The sequence below is a fragment of the Anser brachyrhynchus genome (assembly GCF_964034855.1).
Source record: "Anser brachyrhynchus genome assembly, chromosome: Z".
NCBI lineage: Eukaryota > Metazoa > Chordata > Aves > Anseriformes > Anatidae > Anser > Anser brachyrhynchus.
Window position 1 is genome coordinate 46,989,851 of NC_137697.1, and position 23,099 is coordinate 47,012,949.

Here is a 23,099-nt window from a genome sequence, read left to right on the forward strand (position 1 = left end):
CTACTTTTATGGTACATGGTGCCTAAAAGTTGCTGAATGTGTAGCATCAGCATGAGGCAAGTTGTACTAGTGTGTTTGACCTCCTTGTGTATGGTTTGGTGAAACCAGATTTTCACAGAGCTAAATATTACGGATCTTCAAATAGACTGTGCAAGATTCGGAAAGAAGTCTGTGGATCACAGGATGAGCAGTGGGATATACTCATGGGATTCCCATTGCAAGTTCAATGGTGACATATGCACAAGACTAGTTTCAACTCTATAGTCTTCCAAATTATTTTTGTTTTGGGGCAGACTTAAGACTATTTAAATGCTAATGTTTCTGTTGAGCATGTCATAGCTTCTATAGTGTGTGACTTTCAGATTTGTTCATCCTTGATGTGCTACTTTTTGGTAATCATGTGCATCAACAGTTCTTCTACACGTTAACATATTTCAAGGCTGTGTAGGAGTTATGTGCCAGAGGGAGTAAATCTAGCTATGTATATAAGGTAAATTACAAATGTGGACTATAAGTGCGAGAATCAGGGACGTTCCATACCAAAATACCTCACTTGAGTCAAGTGGCCTATTTGAAGAACTCCATTAGCTTGTAGTAATAGAAGGCTTTTATCCATTGTATATATCAGCACAAATCGGATGCTCTTATCCAAGTGCTTCCTCTCAGAAGAAATTCATCCCAAGTGTCTGATATCTATCCAGGCTAAAGTCACCCTCCAGACCCTTTTTATTGCAGGCTGGTATCAACAACAGAATTGGGACCCTTGGTGTCAAGCCTACTAGCTTTTGTCCCGTGAAGTAAAATAATAACTACATTAGCAGACAGCAGTCTAAGACATTGATCTTCAAACACAGAAGTTACTTATAGTTATTTTTCTGGTTTGCACTTAAATGGAATTTATTTATGTCTGAATGTGTAACTGGGGGAGGCATTCAGGTGTCTGTGATGCTCAAAGGCTTTGGATAGCTATCCTGGTGTACTTCTATTGGTAAGCATGTGTGATGAAATCTTAGCCCCGTTAAAGTCAGTGGCAAAAAATCTCACTGACTGTAGCCGCAATGAAATTTGAGCTTGAATTTGAGTGACATGTAGCGTTGTAGTCTTCTGCATTTTGCAAACTTGTGGAGATGATCTTAGAGGTCTCTTCCAACCTAGACGATTCTGTGATTCTGTTATTTAAAAATACAGCAAAAATCGTATTCCAGAAAATGACTCTACTCTAAAATTCTGGTATTTTCTTTTTAGATAAGATTTATTCTCAAGACTTTTTTGTTACCCTAAGCAGATATGGTACTTTCTTGATCAGAGGCAGCTCACTTGCTTGTAGTAGTTTACTAATTTTCATTAGCATATTAATGTATGTGTAGCAGGGGTAAAAATAACCACATCTCTTTTCTTTCCCTTTGCAGGCTCTCTACAACTCAATCAAGAATGAGAAGCTTGAATGGGCAGTGTAAGTATACTGCATGGGATTTAGGAGTTTAAAAATAGTACCTGAGTAGTAACCTGTTTATAATTCCTGTGTCACCATCTGAGTGGGCTCCAAAGCCTGTAGAAGATAGCCAGTGTGTGTAATGAGTTTGCTTTTCTGTTAATGAATGACCTGGCAATACTGCCTCATCTGTTTATCCAGTAAGGGGAGTTGTTAGTGACAGGAGCCAATTGCATTTGTAAGGAAAGAGGACATTTCATTTCGTAGGAAACTTCAGCCTGAAAAGAGAGAAATTAAATCCTCTCTTGTTCTGTGACTGCATAAATAAAACAGATGTTGACTTCTCCCTTTATCTTTCAGTACATTGTGTCAGAACCACTGAATAGAAACACACATCTTGGATTGAGTTTCCTGCTGTTGGTTTATTGTCTAGGTTTGTCTCCTGATTAACTATGGATAACTTGACAACAACCTAATATGAAAGATGATAAATAGGACAAAGTCTGATATCCCCCTATCCTTAGCTGCCTTTGACAGACTAACACTTGTTAACTACTGAAACAATGAAGGAGAGAGAGCTTCCATTTCTAATCATGTTAAATTGACGTTTCTCTGTGCTTAGGTTTAATGTGGTTAAGGTATGCGAGCAACGAGTAGAAGGGTCTGCTTTAGATCTTGCCCCTTGCAGAACAGTGGATTTTGGTGTAAAATAGAATGATGTCTTTATCTTCATGGATTTACCTATCTGAAACTTCAATTTCCTAAGACTGCATGCTACTGCATCTTTTGTGCTAGCAGTCCTAACCACTGCCATAGGTCTTGCAGGCCCACTGGCTTCTGATCTTCCTTAAGTTTACATTCTGCGAGTGAATATCTTGTCAAGGCATAAAATCCTGCTTACAGGGTCTGGTTATCCCAACTGGGATTTCAGCCCCTGTTTGGAAGTGTGTCAGGTAATGTCAGAGTAGTGAGGAAGGTGTGCTGGCAATGAGAATCACCAGGAAGTGCAACCTCTGATGAGCCTTATAAGAAGCAGGGTGAGACATTCTCCCAAACCATGTGTTGGGTCTGGAATATGCTGTGTGAATCTCACATGTCACAAGATCAGAGTGCTTTGCAGGATACTTTCTCAGAGGTACTTTAGACCCAGCAGAATCTGTTATGACTTTCATGTCAGAATTTTTCTCTTGGCAAGAGACCATATTGTGTTTAATCGATTTGGGCAGCCTCCAGGTGGGAACTGGCTCATGCCTGGCTCTGCTCCCATGAGCTTCAGTCAAGGTGATTTATGAGATGACCTGGTCCTGTATAGGTAATAACTTCTTTGGCATTTACGTAGTCCAGACTATATCCATTGCTAATGAATTGTTTGGGGGGAAAAAAATGCAAGCAGGCTGGAAGAGGGGGAAACCAGAATCTTAAATAAGCCTTTGGGATGAGGTTGTAATGCAGCTCAGGAAGATAGCTGGGACTTGCGTGCAAATTACTTTCTGTGCTGAGAAACAAAGCTCGTTCCGGACAAAGCTGAAGAGGTAGTACCTTTAGTTTAGGCCTGAGAGGGATGGCTGGAAGAGGGAGCATGAAGATGTTTCTCCTCACTGTTACACTGCTGTGGGTTGGTGTAAAGTAACCCCAAGCAGCCTCAGGACTGCCTGAGCTGGAGAGAGAAGGCAAATCACTGTCTCTTGATCTGCTGCGGAGAAAGGTGAATGGGAAGGAGTTGTGGTCAGTTTTGCCGTGAGAAGACTGAGAAAGGTCCTCTCTGTCCTTTCCAAAGAGTATTCCTTTGCTTCCCCTGATGGAGTTGGCTGTGGAAGAATTGGGAGGTAAGGCAATGTGAAAGTATGGCTGCAAAACCCAGCATAACCTCCCTCATGGTGCTGTTAAGATGAAGGAACACCTTTCTTATAGCTAAAATCCCCTTGAGGATCTAAAGCTGTTTTTTATGAGCTAAGAAGCAGTTTAAGAGCTTCTCTGGCAATGCATTATTGGTGGATTAATGGCTGTCTGTAAGTCCTTAGGCAGGGACGGCTAACAGTGATGAGCAAGATGGGGAAGATTGCTACCTGATCCTTATCGCAGTAATTACAAGATAGCACGTCATCATACTAAGTAGGATGCTGTCCACTTCCCGTAGAATTACAGTCTAGTCCTAAGCCCCATGAGAGGAAAGGCTACCATTGATTCCAAATTTGTAGTCAAAAGAAGTGGCACCTTAATCAGCAGATGTTCTCCTCATCTATTTCTGTAGGCATTCAGTAGGACAAATATTCGTTTATGCTTTATGAACAAGGAAACGTGAGTACAGCTCCAGAAGAGAATTTACATTAGAATTCCTTCTTCTGCAGTACTTGCAGGTTCCATTTCCCTAAAAGGTTAAAAGCGAATCGCATGCCATGATCTATAAAATAGACAAATCTGACCCAGAATCCATGGAGAATTGGTAAATGTAGCTCTTGAGTGCAAACTTCCACCTACCCCCCCCAGGTTTTTGATTAATTTTCACAACAGAACTGCCAGGAAGTGTTCTGCCATTTACTGGTCGTTTCCTCTTGCCTTGTGTCTGCCTTGTGTAAAGCAATGTGGGAAAACTGACCATCATATGTATGATTTCTCTGTCTCTTATCCCATTCCATGTTTCCTCTGCACTGCATACCACTGTAGATCTCTCCTCTCTGTTGGTCTGTAGTTCCTTGAATCACTGGTCAAGCACAAAGTAGCGATGAGGCCTCACTGAAGTTGTTGGCAGAAATTCCTACTGACTGCAGTGAAGCCAGGCACTGTTTTGTCCAGTTAGTCCAATCCATCTTGTTTTCAGTGTGCTGAGGTCACTGGAACTACCCCAGTTTGGTGCATTTAGCCATGATAATTGTGTAATAATTTCTCATGCTTCTTAAACTTCCCCCAAGGGACTTGATTTTTTCATGAGATTTTTTTTCATACTTGAATGGGAATGTCTTGTTCTGCCCTGACATCACCTGGAAGACTAAATGAATTCAAGATCCTGTGAATATGAATGTTGAGAAAAGATAACACTGATGAGAGGGACCTGGGTGTATTCTTTTCAGGGTATAATGGCTGTTGCAGAGAAAGGTGTGAATTATTCTTCACACCCATTGTGGATGGGCTTATATTTGAAACAAGGGAATTTGATGTTAAACGTTAAAAAAAAAAAAAAACTTTCTGGCAATAATTCTTGTAAACCAGGAAGTAGCTTTACCAGGACAAGCTATGAAAGTCCTTTCACTGGAGGTTTTCGTGAACTGTTTTTACAAGTATCTGTCTAGAATGGATTACGAAGAATGGATCCAGCTATGAATATTAAGAGATTGGTTAGCTGACTTTTTAACATCCCTTCAGTCTCATTGTCTATAATTTTACATCCCAGGTTTTGTAGGTGTTACTCCTCCTTTGGCTTTTGCATCAGTCTTTGTCAGCCTTCAAGTGAATAAGAAAAATGAGCTCGATTTCAAAGGTGCCAGAGCTAAATATGTTTTGTTTGCACGATGTCTACATGGAAATGTGATGGTGAACTTTATTGTTCTCCATTGCTTGTAATATTATGTCTGCCTCCTGCTGCAGGTGATAAGAGTAATAAAATAATCATCTTAAAATAAACTGAATAGTATTTTGGAATTAATAATATGAAATCCCAAATTGCTGTTTACAAAATTGCAGAAATTAAATGGCTGTATTTGAGCCAGTAGTACCTGGGATGCTGAGACTGAGCTGGTTATAATGACATCTGTGCTGAATCTCACCCTTTTCTAGGTCAAATCCAGAAATCTCTCTCCATTATAATTACCATTTCTTTTCTCAAATTCTAGGATGTTTCTTGCTTGCAGCTTAATGATTAGTTTTAGAGAGGGGATGGCTGGTAGTCACCCAGCTCTCCTTTCTTCTCTCCTTCCTTTGGGAAAGATGCCAAGGGGAACTTCTTTCCATTGGCTTCTCAAGTCACATTCCTGATAAAAATGCTGTCTGTCCCACAGATTTGTATAATTATATGTTACACATAGGAATGTTTTTAAATGCTGTTTCTTTTAAACTGATGAACCCAGTCTTTTTTCTTGCCATGTCATGTAAGTTTTCTATTCGAAAAAATGCAAAGAAGCATTTATGTACTTTTTTATCGGTCCCCACTTGACTCCATTCATGACCAGTATTATTCATCAACCAAAGACCATTACCTGAACTGTTTTGCTGCTTTGAAACTCCTCCCAATCCTCCTTCTTTCTTTGTATTCTTGACTGCCAAAGTAAAATGAAGCATTTTAAGAAGTGGGTCCCAGAGCCCCTGATTTTCTCTCTGCTACTGCTAGGTATTCAAGGTCAGAGGGAGATAGAGGCTCCTCAGCTGTTCATCCATTCCTTCATGTTCTCTGTAATGCTTATGCATCTTGACATCCAAACTGTCAGTGTCCAGGTCTAACAAGTGCATGAGGCTTCTGAGTCTCAAGGATGTCCCATTTCCACTCTCAGTTTAAAGGGCTATTTAAAGGCCTGTTTTCTGCTACCACTTGTCAGGACAGCAGATGCTATTATATACTTGTCTGCCCTGTCTGCAATTGTCTTTTGAAGACAATTTAGCTGTCCCAGAGATGCTGAATTTGAGAGCACCACCCCCAGCACTGGGGCTGTCCAGGATCCCCGTAACTGCTCATCACAACTCTCGTGACTGCTTGGATAAGGGCACGGGGATGTTCCCAGAGGACAGGATCAGTATTGGATAACTTGCTCCCATGGATCCAAAGAAGATAGCACACTCCAAAAAATCCTAAGCCATTTACTGCAATAGGTCTCTGCTGACGAGGAGAAATCCACTGTGTCCTTGGCTGAGATCCCAGAATTCACAAGGCACTTAAATGTGACAAATCAGCTTGAGTGCTTAGTGCCCTAAGAAAGATTTTAGTCTGGATTAGGCACTGTGAAATACACAGAGAATTGGGTGGAAAGAATGTGCTCCTGGAACGGACACATTTAAGAAGTATGTGCCACACAGTGGTCTGGCCTGGCCACCAGCTAGTCAGAGCAGTAGGCACTGGAAAGGCGGTGAACAACCAAAATAGTCTGTAATTCCTACCCTTTTTAGCTTCCGAGAGGGCTTCAACCAAACTGTGCACAAGGATATCCTTATTGCTTTGACCAGCAAAAAGTTTATTGCATGTATCTATGTTCTTAAGTGGAAAAACACAGACTGGTGGTCTGGAAGACGCAAGGACTGGTCTCCCGTGCAGGAATCAGATCTTCCAGTAAAAGTTTGACCCCCTTTATTAATCAGAAGACCTTTCCAGACCACACCATGATGATATGTTTCACCACTGTAGCTACATCTCTACAACTCAATCAAGTGTCTGGCACCTTTCTGTGGCTCTCAGAACGGTTGTCAATGCCTAGCACCCATATCCATACTGCCAAAAAGTTTTACCCTCCAAAAGAAGGTGCCGTCGGAGTGGTCCTTGGCTATACTGATTCCGAATCCGCGGCTGAAAGTTACTCGGGAGCCTGCTGGGCTTAGACCGTGTCAAGCATGAGGTAACATGAGAGGTGATCAAATTCAGGTAGTTGGGAACGTTCCCTGGCACTGCTGTGTTCACTGATTTGGCCTCCGTGTCTCTGGGTTTGGTTTCCTTGTTGGCACATCAGGTGGTATCTCTGGTACCAGGTGGCCCTGGTATCTCGTCAGACTAAATTCCCCAGGAAGCTAGCAAAGGTTGGGATGTTACCTGATTGTCCCTATAGTCTGCAGTCCTTGGAGGATCTTTCTGTGGGTCGTAATTCGCATAAGCAGATGTGGTTGCAGCATGTTGTAAGAGGAACTTTTGTATTGACGTATGCTTTGCTAATCCTTGTCTGATAAACACCTGTGAACGTATGCATGTTTGGAAGTTTTGCTTTGGGTGATGAAGTTTGCCATCTGTGCTGATCATCTGGGTCCAGTGAAATGCAGCAGTTTGAAGTTTCACCTTCTCCCCACAAGTAGCCATCATTGCACTGAAGTGTTAACGATTTTTTTTTTGTCAGGTGGTGGTTTTAGGAGAAGCATTTCTACCATATCCTTCAAATGGCAGCCTTCAGCCTCCCTGTCATACCTTGGGCAGTCACCGGGAGAGGAGTGTGTGGGGACTTCAAAAGAGACAAGGCTGCTTTGTAGTCTGACACTAACTATGATTCCTACAGATGTGCCATGAAGCCAGATTCGGTGGCCCGTTGTTTCTCTGAAAACTATCGTTTTCAGAGATGGACACCCTTTATTTTCTAAGTTGCCTTATCCTTTTTGCTTTTGGCTGTGACGAGCACGAAGGCATTCATTAGGTAGGCAATGCTTGTGACTTGCTGAAAGGGTTGCATTGTTGTTCCCAAGAGCCGTGTTGAATACGTTGTACTAATAAGTAACATTTTGAGCAGCATTTTGTTTCTAAAATACAGATAACATAATTCACCTACTGTAGTTTTTATTTTTAAATTACTACTTTTATGCTAGTCTAGGGAGGAAAATAAAGAAAAGGAGGTAGAGTCTGTGTTTCATATGCTAAGTTAAGGAGTAAGCTGCAGCAATCTGTAGTAATCTAATTCTTTTCATCTACATGTGAATTCATGGAGAAATTGGAGATCTTTCAGGAGAGCCCAGCAGGCAAATACTTCCTATTTTAGCACTCAGATAAGTGGAAATAAAAATAGGCGTAGCTGGAGGACAGAGAACACTCTTGAAAGCCTGCCTTTTGGGAATGTAAAAGGCAAACTTCGGCTTTCTTTAAAATCCAGCTCCTATGGCCTGATATGGTGAAGTAGGTGAATTCTAGCTTTGCTATAATCTCTCTGTTTTGGTGCATGTCTAGGTTTCTCACTGCATAGGGTCCCGTATGGAGTGGGAAGTATGTTTTAACAAGGACTGTGCAAGAATTACTGAAATGAAACCTTGCTGGGCAGTTGCTCACTCATTCTTGTTTTTCATTATTTGTTAAGGGATGACGAAGAGAAAAAAAAATCTCATTTGGAAGGTACAGATGAAAAAGATAATGGGAACCAGACGAAGGCTGTAAGTCGAATTGGCAACTCTAACAACCCATTTCTGGACATCCCTCATGACCCCAATGCTGCTGTGTATAAAACTGGATTTCTGGCTAGGAAAATCCATGCAGATATGGATGGAAAGAAAAGTAAGTATCTTTCACACTTAACATCTCTCTTCCTCGTTATCTCTGCACAGAGCCACTTATGATGAGACTGTGTGGTTCTCAAGGTGAATAGTACTGCTTCATTAGGGGAAATTGCAGCAATAACAAACAACAAAGCAATTGGATTATCGCACTCTCGCTATCAGGCCAGGATTTACATTGTTCGGTCCCATTTGTAGCTACTCTAATGCATGTGCATAATGAGTAATATGATACAGCAAAGCAGTGTGAATCTTTTGTGCTAAAAGAAAATGAAGCGCATGGTTTACAGAAGAGAAAACAATTTCTAGTGAATTACAGCTCTTGTGTAGTAGTTTGATAATTCTCCTTTTCCTTATGTTATACCAGATTGTTTCAAATCTTCCTTCCCCTCTAGGTCTGTCTTTAAAGAAAGGCTGGTTTTGATCTCTGCTTGGATAATCCTTTAAGTGTTCCCTTCTTTCCCAGTCTTGGGTCACATAGCCGACAAGTTCAACAGCTTTTGGTAACAGCCAGAATTATGCCATGCAATTTATCCCTGCCCCTTCTTTGTAATAATCTTGCTGTGTCTGTTATTTACTTTAATTATCCTCTTTCCTTCTTGTCCTACTTCCATTCCTAGTGCACTAATTATCAAAGGCCTTTGATTTGACTGGGTGTGTCTTTTGTTGTTCAGTTATCTTCAATTAGGAGTAGGACTCAATGATCCTTTTGGTCCCTTCCAACTCGGGATATTCTATGATTCTGTGATTTTATCTTCAGTTTGTTTTCAGTTCATGGTCTTGGAAACAGCAGAGGCTACTCAGAACATCTGTGTTTTTCCCAGTTGCTATTGATGATCACCTACTAATGGTCCATACTGTTGGGTTGAATTCTGAAGGCAAAAGTGAACTTTGTGATTGGTTTCCACTAACTGCAACTCTCTGTAGTTAGGCTAAGCTCTTTTGCATTTGCATATTGTGCTAGTATATTTTAGAAGGTACATTTGGAGGTCACTGTTTTCAACCTGAAGACTGGCAGCTGGACAACTTAATCCAAGCAGAGATGTCGTAATCAAACCGATGAGATTCTTTGTGATGACTGGATGTTCTGAATAGGTTCTTCCTTATTAGACTTCTGTTTACTTAACCTTAAGTAATTGTATATGGTTACCATTATTAACTTAATTATAAATATTCAGAATCGCTCATTATTCAGTGCACTGGATATTGGCATTTTTGGGATAATCCCTTAATGAGTAATGTAATTAGGGTTGTGCTTTTAGAATTTCATGTATACATCAGAGGCTTGTCTCATTGTCATGCAACTCTTGAAAAAGTTACATTAAGACTTTCTAGTCGCAAGTAAAATGAAACTAATTTCTAAAGTCAGGGCTTTTCATATTTCATTTCTTATTGTAATTGTTGCAGGGCCAAGATCAGCTTGTGTGGGATTGCTAATGAGGTGGTGTGATTACATGCTATACATATTTTCTTAAGAAAGGATTACTGAGGTCTAAAGCACTTAACGAGTCTAGAGGAGAAGGACGTAACAGGGGCCAATGGTTGGAAGCTGAGATGAACAAACGCCAATTAAGAATAATGCTCATTGTGTAAGATGAGAACGGTTAACCTCTGGAGCAAGGGACTAATAATTTCTTCACTGCCACTTGGTGTCTTCAGATCAGAATGAGATGCTTTTTTGAGGGTGATGCTTTAGTCATGTATTAATCTCAGTATAGAGGTCAGTGGATGCTGGTCAGTGGTGTGTGCTTTTTGGAGAGTGAACTTATATGCTTCTGGTCTCTGTGACTGTACAGCCTGTGCCTTCTCACCCTGTACCAGAGCTGAATTTCAGACTGGAGCTTTCATGCTGAATTCACCTCCCTGCTCCCTCCCCCACCTTTTTTTCCACTGCTTGTTCCTGGGAATTTGTGGGATGGTTATGTTGTCTCTGTTGTGCTCTTCAGTGCTACTTCAGGTTTCTTGAGGGGTGATTTTTTTTTTTCCTTAGGATTTCATTTGGCTCTCCTCTCCATCCAATTCTTTGGCTTCCCCAGTGGCTGCAGGAGGAGGGGTGAAGCAGCCATCTGACCACTCAGTGCCCACTTGGGTGTGCAGCAGCTGCAGGAGGGAAGGATGCTCTTGGGAGGTGTTGATTTTCAAGCTGTGTCTGAGCAGTGACTGCCAGCCTGTTTTGGCATGGAGAAAGGGTGTTTCCTACTGAAAACACCGCCACTGCGCAGAGCTCTGACATAGCTGTACTGGGGCAGGGTACACTCACCTGCAAGAGCACAAAGACCAGATCTCTCTGGCCTGTTTTCTGCATTGCTCCTGTTCCTTTCTGATCCAGTCCAGGGCTGTCGTCAGGGTTGTTTTATTACTTTATCTCACAGCAGGTATGTGCAGGCACTGTGCTGGGTTGCATTGTCCTTTGAAAAGGAGAGTACAAAGGAGGTTTAACACAGGATTAATGTAGCTCTCCTGTTGCCTAGACAAAGTGTAAAAATGGATCTGAGTTAAATGGGTTTTCATTTGTTTTCTTTGCAGCTCCCCGAGGAAAGCGAGGCTGGAAAACCTTTTATGCTGTGCTGAAGGGAACGGTCCTGTACTTGCAGAAGGTAGGAGAAATCACTGTCTTTTGGAAAGTAATTAAAGAGGGATAAAGCAGCAGGCATCTTCACTCTCACAGCCCACCTCCAGGTTCCTTTCTCTCTGACACACAGTATAGCTCTTCTCTCCATCTCCTGTCCTGTTTACACACACATTCAGATGTGATTCCTCTCATTGACACCCTCCCTTATTTCACAGTTCCAAGTTCAGTCCCATTGTCCCCATCCACATGTGCACCCTGTCAGTTTTAATTTATACTATTGCTGTCACTCATGACTGACAAAACAGCCAGCTTCACCAGCAAAGACGGTATCATCTCTCTGTGTCTTGCATACATTCCTCTGAGCTGCTTTTTAACACTGCAGTTGATATGTATGACTTCACCCTCCTGTAAGGCTGTCCTCCTTTCCAGTCTTTTCTCAGTATACTTTTCTGCAATGCCTGCAAGAGCAGCTGCAAATCAGTTTAACAGCAGCTCTGTCTTGGTAGGAATCTGCTCCATAGCAAAACTGGAGGATACCATTTTTTTTTTCTAAATCAAGATAGAAACACTTATTTCTAAAAAATTTGATTCCCTGCCAGCAAGAAGTCTAAAAAAAAAAAAAGTCAGCTCAAACCCTTCGAGTCTTTTGGTGCAAGCTTAAATGTATTATAATACCGTTTTAACTATAAAATTCTTAAACTGTAACTTCTTCTGGGAAGTGAGATGTATTATATGAGTGAGAACTGACAAAATCAAATACATGGTAGCAGCTAGGTAGATTTTTAAGGCTTTTGGACCCCCAGTGTAAGTGAAATTTTCTTGAAATAGGTGGTGTCCATCCACATTGCCTTGCATTGTAGAATTTTGCTCCATTGAAAGCATTTTTACATTTCCTATGTGTTTTGCAACTGTCAGGAGTGCAAGTTCAACTGCATACTGTTGTTTCTTCCTCCCCTGCTCTGGTTTTCTGAAGATGTTGGTTTCTTTGGAGGCAGTATGGTGTATGATCTTCAAGAGAAATTAGAATAGTTTGGATCAAATTCTTACAGCATGTGGTTTATGAGGTGGATGGTCTGCACTCGGTGCCTGTTTGAGAGGGCTGAAATGCTGAAGCAGACAAAACAATCTGCAGGCAGGAGGAAAAGGTTTGGGCTGAAAGTTGGGCGTGACATGCTCAAAGCCAGTGCAAGAGACTTGAACGAAGTTTCCCAAATTGCAGATGACCCTTCCCTCTCTCTGGTCCTGTTGGTGGCAGTACGTTCAGATTTTAGTAAAGGGACCTGTGTGGCAGGCTGGTGTTTGCCCTTTCCTGTGTAAATTCGAATCAGCTGCTTTGGTTTCTGAAAGAAGTCATATTTAGCAGTTGCCTGAAAAGGCTACATGGCTCCCTAAGAAGTAAGAAGGTTCCTTGTCCACAGCGCATGAATTAATTTCTTACTTGATCCTTGAGGGTTGCGTAGTAATTATTCAAGGGAAAAAACTGGAGATGCTATCTATTTTAGAGTCGTAATTAAAAACTTCTGCATGTATCACTGGAATACTAGTTAAAAACACTCTTCCTTTGACAACATGTACAGATGCTGATGTACCATGCAAATTTTCTTCAGAAGTTTGTTCTCGCCACTGTCACCCTCCATCCCTTGGAAAACAAGAGAGTAGTTTCACATCTGACTGCACATTTGCAGAACAAAATGCATTGGTGGAGTTCTTGTTCTCGTTTGTTTGTTATTTGTGTATCCTGCACTTGTCACAGCACTTGAATTCAGTGATTACAGGGTAGTTACTCTGCAAAGCTGCGCTTTACCACCTAACTCTGAAACCACTTTCTCTGAAGCTGCACCACAGTGACGAGGAAGACTTACAGTTTAGTGCCAAAAATGTTGACAGAGGGGTCTGATGGTAAATGGCTCACTCCAAGAGTGGTGGGGCAGCTGTGGGCCTCCCCGAGGTGCCTGTAACCCCTGCTCAGCAGCAGTGCCTTGTACTACAGCAGTGAAACATAATCTGGTTTCTCTTCAGCTCCAGAAGGTCCAGCAGGACTTTGCTTCAACCCTGAAACAATCTTTGCTCTGTTAAGCTGTGACGTGCTGTCACAGAAGTTGAGAATGACAGGGTTTTAAAACATACAGCTAGACTAACCCTAGTTATAGTAAAAGTCGCTGAACTGTTGTTTACTCCTGGAGTAAACATATACCAGGAGACAGAAATTTTCCTAATTTCATAAAGTTCAGAAGCATTTTAGAACAGCTTGTTTTCTTTGTAGAAATCCCGAACTCTGGTGGTTGTCATGGGCAAGGGATTTCCATGGCTCTGTTTCCTTTCTCTCCTGATTATGTGCTGCTACTGGGTATGGTGCGTGCACACACAAGTTTTCCCTCTTTCTCTCATTATCTATACATCTGTGGAGGAAACAGGTGTGATGATAGTTTCATTGCACTGAGTGCTATTCAAGCAGAGGAGGGAGAAATCTCACTGTTCTAGGTGCTGTACGCACACAAACATACAAGCCTCTGCACTATTGCTTTCTGTATTCATCTGTAGCTCAGCTGTTTCCTCAAGACACTGCTCTAATATAAATATTAACAGCTGTGATTTCCCCCTTGGGTAGTGTGGGCCTGATTCTCTTTTCATTCTGTTTGCATCCCTGTCTACATCTCCTTGTTTTGCTGTCAAAGTCCATAGACAAGAATGGTTCCTTAAATGGTGGTCATTTGAGATTTACAGGTGAGTTTATCTGGGCAGTCTGGTCTCTGTGCTCACTCTTTTTTTTTTTTCTCAGTTGGAAGTGCTCCAGTGCTAATTACTGTGCTGCATATTGTTTCTCTTTTTTAATGAGTGATTTGAGAGAGATGGTTTCTGAATTAGTGAGCACAGAAGCCACCGGAGGGGCTCAGTGGAAGCTATCACAATTAGCCAACTAAACATGCCTGCACAATATTATATAAAATGAGAAGTTTGACATGTTCGGGATGTTGGCCCTGATTCTGGACATCCTCAGGCCAAGGTTAATTTCCTGCCCCTTGTTTATAGCAAGAGGAAATTGGAAAGTAGGAGCTTGACAGAATGTCTGTTCACTAGACTGACATGGGATGTGATGTGCATACAGAAAAGAGGTTTGTACGGAGAGGACAGGAGGCTAACCTCACTTCCTTGCTTGAAATTGCTTATGGGCAGGCAGGGCATGACATGGGTCTTCATGTTTCGACTCCGCTCTGGGGTTTGTAACATCTTGGCTCTTTGATGTGGCACTTTATAATGTGGGATTTCAGGTATTTTTATGTAACTTTCCTCAAACATGTTTCCTCCATTAAATTAAAGAGAGAGAGAGAGGAAAAAAAAAACCATAATGATGTAAAGTGATCAGTGACAAGACTTTCTGAAAGAAAGAATTTTGCATCTGTCACATGCAACTGAGCAGAGATATCCACCCACGGGTACATTGGCTGATTAAAAAGCCCATTGCCGTTCTTTGGTCTACCAAAAATGGATATAGAAACACATTGACTCTGGGTCAGCAGAATACGGGAAAGTCATTCGTTAGGAGTCTGAGACAGATGAATTTAGCCTGTAGTTGTGTGCAGCATTCGTAGGAGCCCTCAGTCGATGCAGAGGTCGCATTTCCTTTCTGGCTCCTCATATATTTCTTGCCGCTGTCGTGGTCTAACTTTAGTGAGCTGCCTCTCATTTCAGCTCCACCTCCGTGCTGACACCAGCACTTCAGAGCATGTGCTGTCCTTGATGGCATATGAGATATGGATGTTCCTGCGCCCCTAGCATTCCCTGCCAGTTAAGAAGAGTTGAAGGCCTTAGAGGAGGAATTTTGACAGCGCATTCACATCCCTCCAACTTTCTCTGAGGCTGGCCAACTACTTGGAGACATTTCCGGTATGCTGATCAGTGCTTTTGGAGAACCTGGCAGAGTCCCAGCTGTCAAGGTAGACGGCAGCCAGCTGATCCAGGAGGATTAGCAGGGATTATCATGAACTCTTTCCCTTGATAAGGAGGGGTTTGAGTCAGGACTGCTTCTGGGGCTGCCCAAATGTGGAGTTGTTCTGGAACAGGTTTAGGCACCAGAGCAAGTTGTGATCATTGAATTCATCTCACAGAGAAGGCTGGGAGGCACCAAGCAAGGCAATAGCTGTCAATGTCTCACGGCAGTAATTTGAGGAAAGCCAGAATATGATGCTTTTGGGATCTAAGTTCATTTCCTGGCCTTGAATTTTCTCAGTGCCCCTGGATAGGGAAGCTAGTCATTTACCCCAAAGCTACTACCAAATAAATCCGCTTTTGTACCCATGATGTAGGGGGCTTGACCTCAGGGTTAGCTTCCTTCATCTTCAAGATAGGGCTGGGCCAGGTGTTGGACAGCTTCCTGCAGTTCTTGCCTTTTGGCTAGGGACTTCCCCAGATTTTCCATGAAGAAGGTTTAGGGAGTGCCCTGAATGGAAGCAGGCAAAGTACATCATGATCTGAAGATCCCTCCACAACTTGCTGGGACCCATCTATGAGAGAGGAGAGGTATTTGGCTTAGCTCTCCACCATACCTTGAAAACCTCATTTGTCACAGGTGATAAGATTGAAGGCTGTGCTTTGGCCATCAGTAGAACGGTGCCTTCCCATTAGTCCTGCCACAGATCTGTGGTGGGTGGTGCCCTTGTCTGGCCCCCAGTGGAGTGGTTGTTGTGATGATATTGCTGATAAGCTGCCTTTTCCTTGGCGTGTTGGCGAAATGTCCAAGCATCGTGTTGTGGTCTGGCACTAGCTGGACCTCTGCAGGGGAGGATGAGAAGATGACAGAGCAGCAGGATACTTTGCCCTCCATTCTGGGAAGTGGTGGTCACCACAGCTGGTGACCCCCATCCCCTGAAACACGTCCTGGAGAGGCCTTGGCAAATGCAGTTTCTCACTGGTGAGAGCACAGATGCCCTTAGCAGTGGCCTAGTTGCAGCCTCTGTCTGTGTACCACCAGATAAGCCCTCTGAATCAATTCATGCATGTTAAACAGCTCTTCTCCAGGATGAGTACCTCTCTGGGTGTTAATTTTGGCCCTGCACATGTTTTGTGTTCTGCAGTCTGTTGTCTGCTAAACCTGGCCTCATCACTCTTGTGTTCAAGTGAAGGGATCAATAATTATGACACCTGCAGGGAATTACTGTTGAGTGTTGCAGCCATCATACCCACTCCCTTGGTGGGTATTTCAGATGAGACTGATTTCTGTGATACATCAAAGGAGAGCAGTAGAGTCAGTTGCAGGCTGCTTTGGCCTCTCCCTGAGAAATTTCGTGATTATTTTTACAGGTGCAGCATTGCCGATAAGTGATTTTTTTCCTTAAAAAAGCTTCTGGCTTTCCTTATATTCAGAAAACCATTTATAGTCAGGTGGGCCTTAAACCGAACTTGTGGCTACACCGTGATTGTGCACTCACCCAGCTTCTGTTACTCAGGAGATCAAAGACTGCTTCCAGGCTGATAACGGCAACGTAGAGGAGTTTGTGTCCCTGTTTTCGCTATTTGCTATTAGGAGTGGTACCGTTGTCGTGTCAGGACCGTACTGTGGTTGTCGTTTGCAGACCCTGCCCAGAGAAGCTATCCCCTCCTGCAGGACATACAGCTCTGTGCTTCCAAAGAGACTGTGTAACGTGATGTAACTGGGAGCTGACCTGGTCACCCAGGATGGTTCCTTTTCCTTTCTGCAATAAAGGCTGCACATGGGTACAGATCGAAGAAGATTTGCAAAGAAGATGTGATGGTGCTGGGTCGTAAGACTGTCAGTGCATTGGCAGACCAGTCACTGCTAGCATCATGCCTCCTTGGTATCATAGCAAAAGCAAGATTTAAATGATGTTTCTATATTTATTTTGTGGAGACTGATAGGAAGGCTCCTCTGCTGTTGAGGGCCTATCTAGAAGGAAGTACAAAGATAATTGAGAAAAATAAAAGTTGAGTAGTGGGAGCTGAGAACTCAAGCAGGAACTAGCAGCTGAGTAGTGGAGTTGGAGAGCTGTCCATGAAGGATTCCTGAAGTGAAGACAAATAGTCCATAGCTACTGTGATAATCAAATATTCCTTGTTCACCTCTTTTCTGTCGGGCAAGTAGTAGAACTACTTCTCTCCCTTGCAAAGAGGCCAAAAAAATAAAAAAAAAAAAAAAAACCACCGAAAAACAAAAAAGAAGATTTAAAAAGTAGTGGGAACAGCAAGTGCTCTAGTCATACTGCATTCAGTTCACATGCTTCAGTACTTCTCATGACTATGCAACAAGGTTTTTTCTTAGGTTAAGGAAAGAGGAGTAGCACATGGAGAAATAAGATGCCATTTTTTATCTTGTTAATTCCTGTAGGATGAGTACAAGCCAGAAAAGGCTTTGTCGGAGGAAGATCTGAAGAATGCAGTTAGCGTGCATCATGCGCTGGCATCCAAGGCAACAGACTATGAGAAGAAACCCAATGTCCTCAAGCTTAAAACAGCAGATTGGAGGGTCCTGCTTTTCCAAGCCCAGTAAGTGCTCTCTTTTGATTTGTGCCAATAGTTCAGGAAAGAAAGCGGTTCTTTAGGAGGGGTAAGTTCATGCCTGGACAAGTTAAAGCAGAGGCTTAAGAGGTTCAATCTGTTTATTTGATCAGAAATAAGATTAAGTAGTGATTTGATTAAAGTGCACAAGTAGTTCATGAGAAAGAAAGATCAGGTTTTAAGAACCTTTTTAATCTAGCTGAGAAAGGAATAACAAGATGCAGCAGCTGGAAGCTGAAGCTGCAGGAAATTCAATTTGGAAACAAGGCACAAACTTTTAACAGTCAGGGTGATTAATCATTTTAACAAATGACCGAAGGCAGTCTTGGATTCTGGCTCCTGATGTCATCAGGACCCAGCCGGATGTCTTTCTAGAAGATACACTTTGGTCAGAAACAAAGTTACTACTTAATACAAGAGTAATTTGATTAAGTTCTTGAGGCTGTGATATCCAGACAGAACAGATGACCTGCCTTTTGCTTCTGGCATTAAAAACCTGTGCATCAGTTTTCTACATTAGCCTATTTCTACTGAGACCCACATGAAACCTCCTAGAGATCTGCTGGGTACAGAACAGTTGAGACCTTAGGACACACATCTGAATCAGGGCATTCTCTGCCTCTGTTTCCTGTGTCACTTGGTTTGGATTAGGAAAAGATGCATGTTAGGGTGAGTTACGGACACTAACTGCTCACAAGAGCCAAAAGACTCATCAGACTAAAACTTGTTCATGTTCTCACTTTAAAAGTGCCATTGAAGGGGTAGGGGAGATGGAGAGGAGGCTGAGTCAACAGGTTCTCAGTGTGTGTTTCTTCCCCAGGAGCCAAGAAGAAATGCAGACCTGGATCAACAAGATTAACTGTGTGGCTGCTGTCTTCTCTGCACCACCGTTTCCAGCGGCAATTGGCTCTCAGAAGAAGTTCAGTCGCCCACTCCTGCCAGCTACCACAACGAAACTATCTCAGGTGAGCTGTTTTTATATGGAGGGTAGGTGATGGAGATTTCTCTGACTGGCTGGGGCCTGGAAGGTGGTTCTTAACTTTGTTTTGTTCCTGTCAGTGCTGGTATTTGTAGGATAAATAGGCTTGCATGGACGTCTGCTAGCAGGGTAAATCTCTGCTCATTTCCTCAGCCAAGATTTTAAGTAGGGGGAGAGAAGGAGAAGACTTGAGTATAATTCTTTTATATTTCCAAAGGAAATAAACAATCACTAGTATACCTAGTACTAGATATAGGATTTTCATCCCATGGGTATAGCTCTGCAGAGTACATTTCAAATACCGTCAGACTGGTGATTGTATGAATTTGAGAGTTTATTGCCACTTGTTTCAGAAGAAATGGATATATTCCTGGGTGTTTGGGTTATTGGGGTGATAAAGGGCGAAAGCTGATTTCATCAGTTAAACATGAATTATGTTTTTCCCATAATACTTTTCCGGACTCCAATCCTTATCAGCTGAGGGATTTCTTCTTTTATGTCTGTTTATCAACTGTCTCTTACATGAGCATGGTCTTCCCTTGTGATCATATAACCTTTTATTTTCCGCAACAACCTGTGGCAGGAAGTTTCACACATCTATTACTTCTTGCATGAACAAACACCTGCTTCTGCTGTTTTCAAACTGGCTGTGCCTGGTGCTTGCACCTATAGCTCTGTGTACTCTGATGTGATGAATGCCTGCTGTTCCTCCTGCACTGACAGGAACCCACTATTGATTGTGTCAATCAGATTGACAGAGTGTCAGAGGGGATAGATTCCAGTCCTAGGTATATAATTTTACAAAAAAAATCCTGTAACTTTTAGTCATCTCCTTATGCTGGATTGCTTCTTAAATGCATCTTTGCCATCTTCATAGCTTAGCAACACTCCTTAGAAACCATTATCTCATAATCTGCATTTCTCTAAGAGGGTGTTTGTATGTCGCCCCTGCTTTTTCCCTCTCTGTGGCAATAGCCGTTTTCCTTGTGATGTGGTGACCGACTTTGTATCTTCTATTCTGGGTTAAAGTTTAAAACATGTCTCATACAGGATAATAATAACTTGTCCTTTTACTCATATATACTTCTTATATACTGATATGGGGTTTCAATAATTTACCCCCAGTCACCAAAAAAAGCCTTTTTACTCATCATTGTTCTGTGTGATTGTTCCATTTAGCACATTGTTTCCTAGTCTCACTGTTTCTGTTTAATCTGGAAAGGGAAAAAATAGAATATAGCCCTGTGGTTTGCATCTTGAAGAAGGGGAAACAGAAAAAGTGAAATAAGATAAGCTGTTTTAGCTAAAGGCAGAAGAATGTTAAGTGTTCAAAGCAGATAGATTCAAAGACAAGCAGAAACATGTCTGCTTTTATCTGTCAGTGTGGAAAAGCTGCCAGCAGGCTGCTTCTCATTTGGCAGACCAAAAAATATGAATTGTCAAATCCCTCTGGTTGCTGCTTAGGATTTCGTGGACTGAATCATGATGCACAGTACTTCTTCAGGGGGCTTTTTGCCGGTCAGACAGAAGTCAGGATGCCTTGAGAACATAACATGGGCAAGGGAGAGAGGGTGGACATGACAGGTTGCACAAGATCATTGTAGCAAGTTTGCTTTCAGTCTCTGATCTTGGTTAGTCCAGAGGGATGTGACAAAACCATATGTAAAGGAACAACCAGCGTAGAAAGGATCTCGTAGCTTTGTTTGCCTTCTTTCTGAGGGTGTGCATGCACACACAAAAACACCAAAGGGCTGCTGCCCTGGAAATTACAAGTGCCAAATTAATGGCTTCTCAAAGACCTCCTGTCATCATACTGGAGAACTCACTGCAACAGGATGTCACTGAGACCAGCAATTTAGCACGAAGTAAGAAGTGATTGGATACTTAGAGAAAAAGCAGCAGATCCAGGGTAGTTACTAACAGCAACAAGGATTTTTGGCAGTCAATAGAGATCAGTTCGAGCCCACCCATGTATAGGCGGAGGCAAATTATCCCACATATTTCCTTCTACGGTCCTCTTGCAAAAAGAAAGGTGAAACACAAGATTAGCTGGGAATCAGCTGTTGTCCTCTGTAGAAGCTTTCCCCTTTCTGCTCTTTTCTGCAGCTCCAAGTCAGTGAGCTAAAAGGCTTAGTCCTTGGTGTGACTCAGTGCGCTGCAGACATGCCTGATAGAGGCTTGAAGCTGCAAGCTGCACATCCACACCACTGGGGGACAACTACTGGCAGCAGTCCCCTCTTCTGAGGCTAGATAAATATTTGTTAGCTGAGCTGGGTGCTACCTGCTGTTATGACTCTGCCTAAGTCGTTGAGGTTTGCATGATTGTGTCTATATTTTGGACTTACCTAAATCAAACATAATTTTAGATCCAAGCCTAGAGATGTCCAGAAGGCCATGCAGCAGGAGCTGGAAACCTTCTGAGCTGAGGGAAGGTTAGCTGACAGATGGACTGGAGGAAGTGAGTGGGCCTAGGATTATGATAAAGGAAATTGCCTAGAAAGAGGGAGTAGCAGCTCCTCACTCTCTCCAACTGCACAGTGGGAAAAAAGCTGGTAGCAGCTTAGCAAAATGAGATACCTTTTTAGGAGAGGACAACCCTTCCTTTCCTGGATTCATTGCATTGTTCTGAACAAATGGAAAACACAGACTGGAGAGCATTTGGTAGTATAGAAATGGAAGTAAGGACCCTGTCCTCTCTGTCCTGGAAGGAGCTACTTTTATATTGCAAAGACCTGAGGCAGGGTCTCTGCGAGTCTCATTCTGCCCTCGGTCTGACTCTGTATTAACAGCCTTAATTAATTTGCCAAAAATGTATTAGAGCAGAAGTGTCATGTTGTCAGTAATGCTCTACAGCAAGCTGCTTCCGTTGCTCTCAGCAAGGCAAGGGATGACAGGTTTGCTATCCTTCCCAGTGGCATCTGCTCACTGCTGAGTTTTTCTGCAAAGTTGGCCACTTTGCTTGGATGCCTTTGAGAGAGCTATTGGGGACAGGGGATTGGGAAAACAGGCCTGATCAATCTAATTAAAATCAGTTAAGGGAAAGAGAGAAAGAAAGAAATTACTTGTTATTGTACAAGGATCTCTCTTTACTTCCCTTTGCTTATAGAATAGTTTATATTCTGTAATTTATGTGCCTCATGTGTTTCTGAAGGATGAACAGCTGAAATCCCATGAAGCTAAGCTGAAGCAGATCTCCACTGAGCTTGCTGAACATCGCTCTTATCCTCCTGACAAGAAGCTGAAAGGAAAGGAAGTAGATGATTACAAACTGAAAGACCACTATCTGGAGTTTGAGGTATGTATGGGAAACATTATTACTTTTACTTTTTAGGTGTGGATGGAGCTGGTCTCATATTTGTGATACAATCCAGGAGTTCTTCATTTTTCACCTTTACCCACCGAGGAGGATATTCTTTTTTGACAGATATGTCACAGCAATCCCAGAAGTTGGGATGTGGTTCTTTCTTTTGATAAAGACTTCCTGTGAATTTGGCTGTGGGCTTAACTCCTTATCTAAAAAATGGAAAAACATGACCCTCTGTCCTTGCCTGTTTTATCTCTTTGAAGACGAGATAGTTCCTGCCTGAAAAGCTTGTCGCATGTTGTAAGACTACGTGTTGTGCACTGTGGTGGGACTACAGTCTTCACCTGGAATTACTGCATTGTGGAGTAATGCAGATCAGAATGATTATCTTGCATATCTTGTATGTTCTGAAGGAATAGCTCTTCTAAAACTTATGTCATAGGCGTGCCTCTTGAGAGCTATTTGTGTTGTCTACCAGTGAGCTAGACATCAGGATGAGCAGGTGAAGGGTAGAATTAAAGATCACAGGAGTGACATGCAATTTAGGCAGCTGTACGGGGACATTGTTCTGAGATTCTGACAGCAGCTTTTATCTTTTACTGCGTCTGCCACATCGTAGGGCTATGTGGGAAGGGTTGAGCAACCCAGCAGATGGCTGGTGTTTTTCATGGCTGCACCTTTGAGCGTTTTCCCACAGAACTGCAAGTCATTGTTGCCTTGGATCTGAAAGGATCTTAAGGCAGGCACTGCCTTACAAGGAATATCCACATACTGAAGAAAGAGCAAAGGTATTTTCTGTTATGATCCATAGAGGTTCCAAGAGATTAAAGTTTATTGGCTGTGTTTGCAGAGAGAAAGGTCCCTTAATCAACTGGTGACAGAGACAGCTGCCTTCTGCCTGGAAGGAGAGAATTCTTCATGGGAATGAGCATACCAATTTGACAGTGGAGTAGAGGAGTCCTGGAGCGGGGACTTCTGTGGCTCCTGGTTTTCATTCAGGCTGTAACTGATATTCTCTTCTCTATCTCAGGCAAAGGGTGTGTATTTTAGTGGGCTGAAGAGCTCAGAGCTCTCTCCTGTATTCCCCAGGCATACAAACAGTTCAGACTAAGGCTGTGGCTTAGTGAAACTCCATTCAGGTAAG

The 23,099-nt window shown here is 42.5% G+C and overlaps 1 protein-coding gene across 13 annotated transcripts in view; it reads left to right on the forward strand.

The window, feature by feature from the left end:
• The window catches only part of PSD3 (pleckstrin and Sec7 domain containing 3), a 110,202-nt gene that overhangs the window by 71,935 nt on the left and 15,168 nt on the right, over nucleotides 1–23,099 (forward strand). For all 13 annotated transcript variants that reach the window (XM_080572927.1, XM_080572929.1, XM_080572931.1 and 10 more), the window contains 6 exons: nucleotides 1,410–1,453; nucleotides 8,398–8,591; nucleotides 11,117–11,187; nucleotides 17,503–17,660; nucleotides 18,493–18,637; nucleotides 21,803–21,946. In XM_080572927.1, coding sequence (XP_080429053.1) covers nucleotides 1,410–1,453; nucleotides 8,398–8,591; nucleotides 11,117–11,187; nucleotides 17,503–17,660; nucleotides 18,493–18,637; nucleotides 21,803–21,946 — 756 coding nt within the window. The remainder of the gene's footprint in view (nucleotides 1–1,409; nucleotides 1,454–8,397; nucleotides 8,592–11,116; nucleotides 11,188–17,502; nucleotides 17,661–18,492; nucleotides 18,638–21,802; nucleotides 21,947–23,099) is intronic.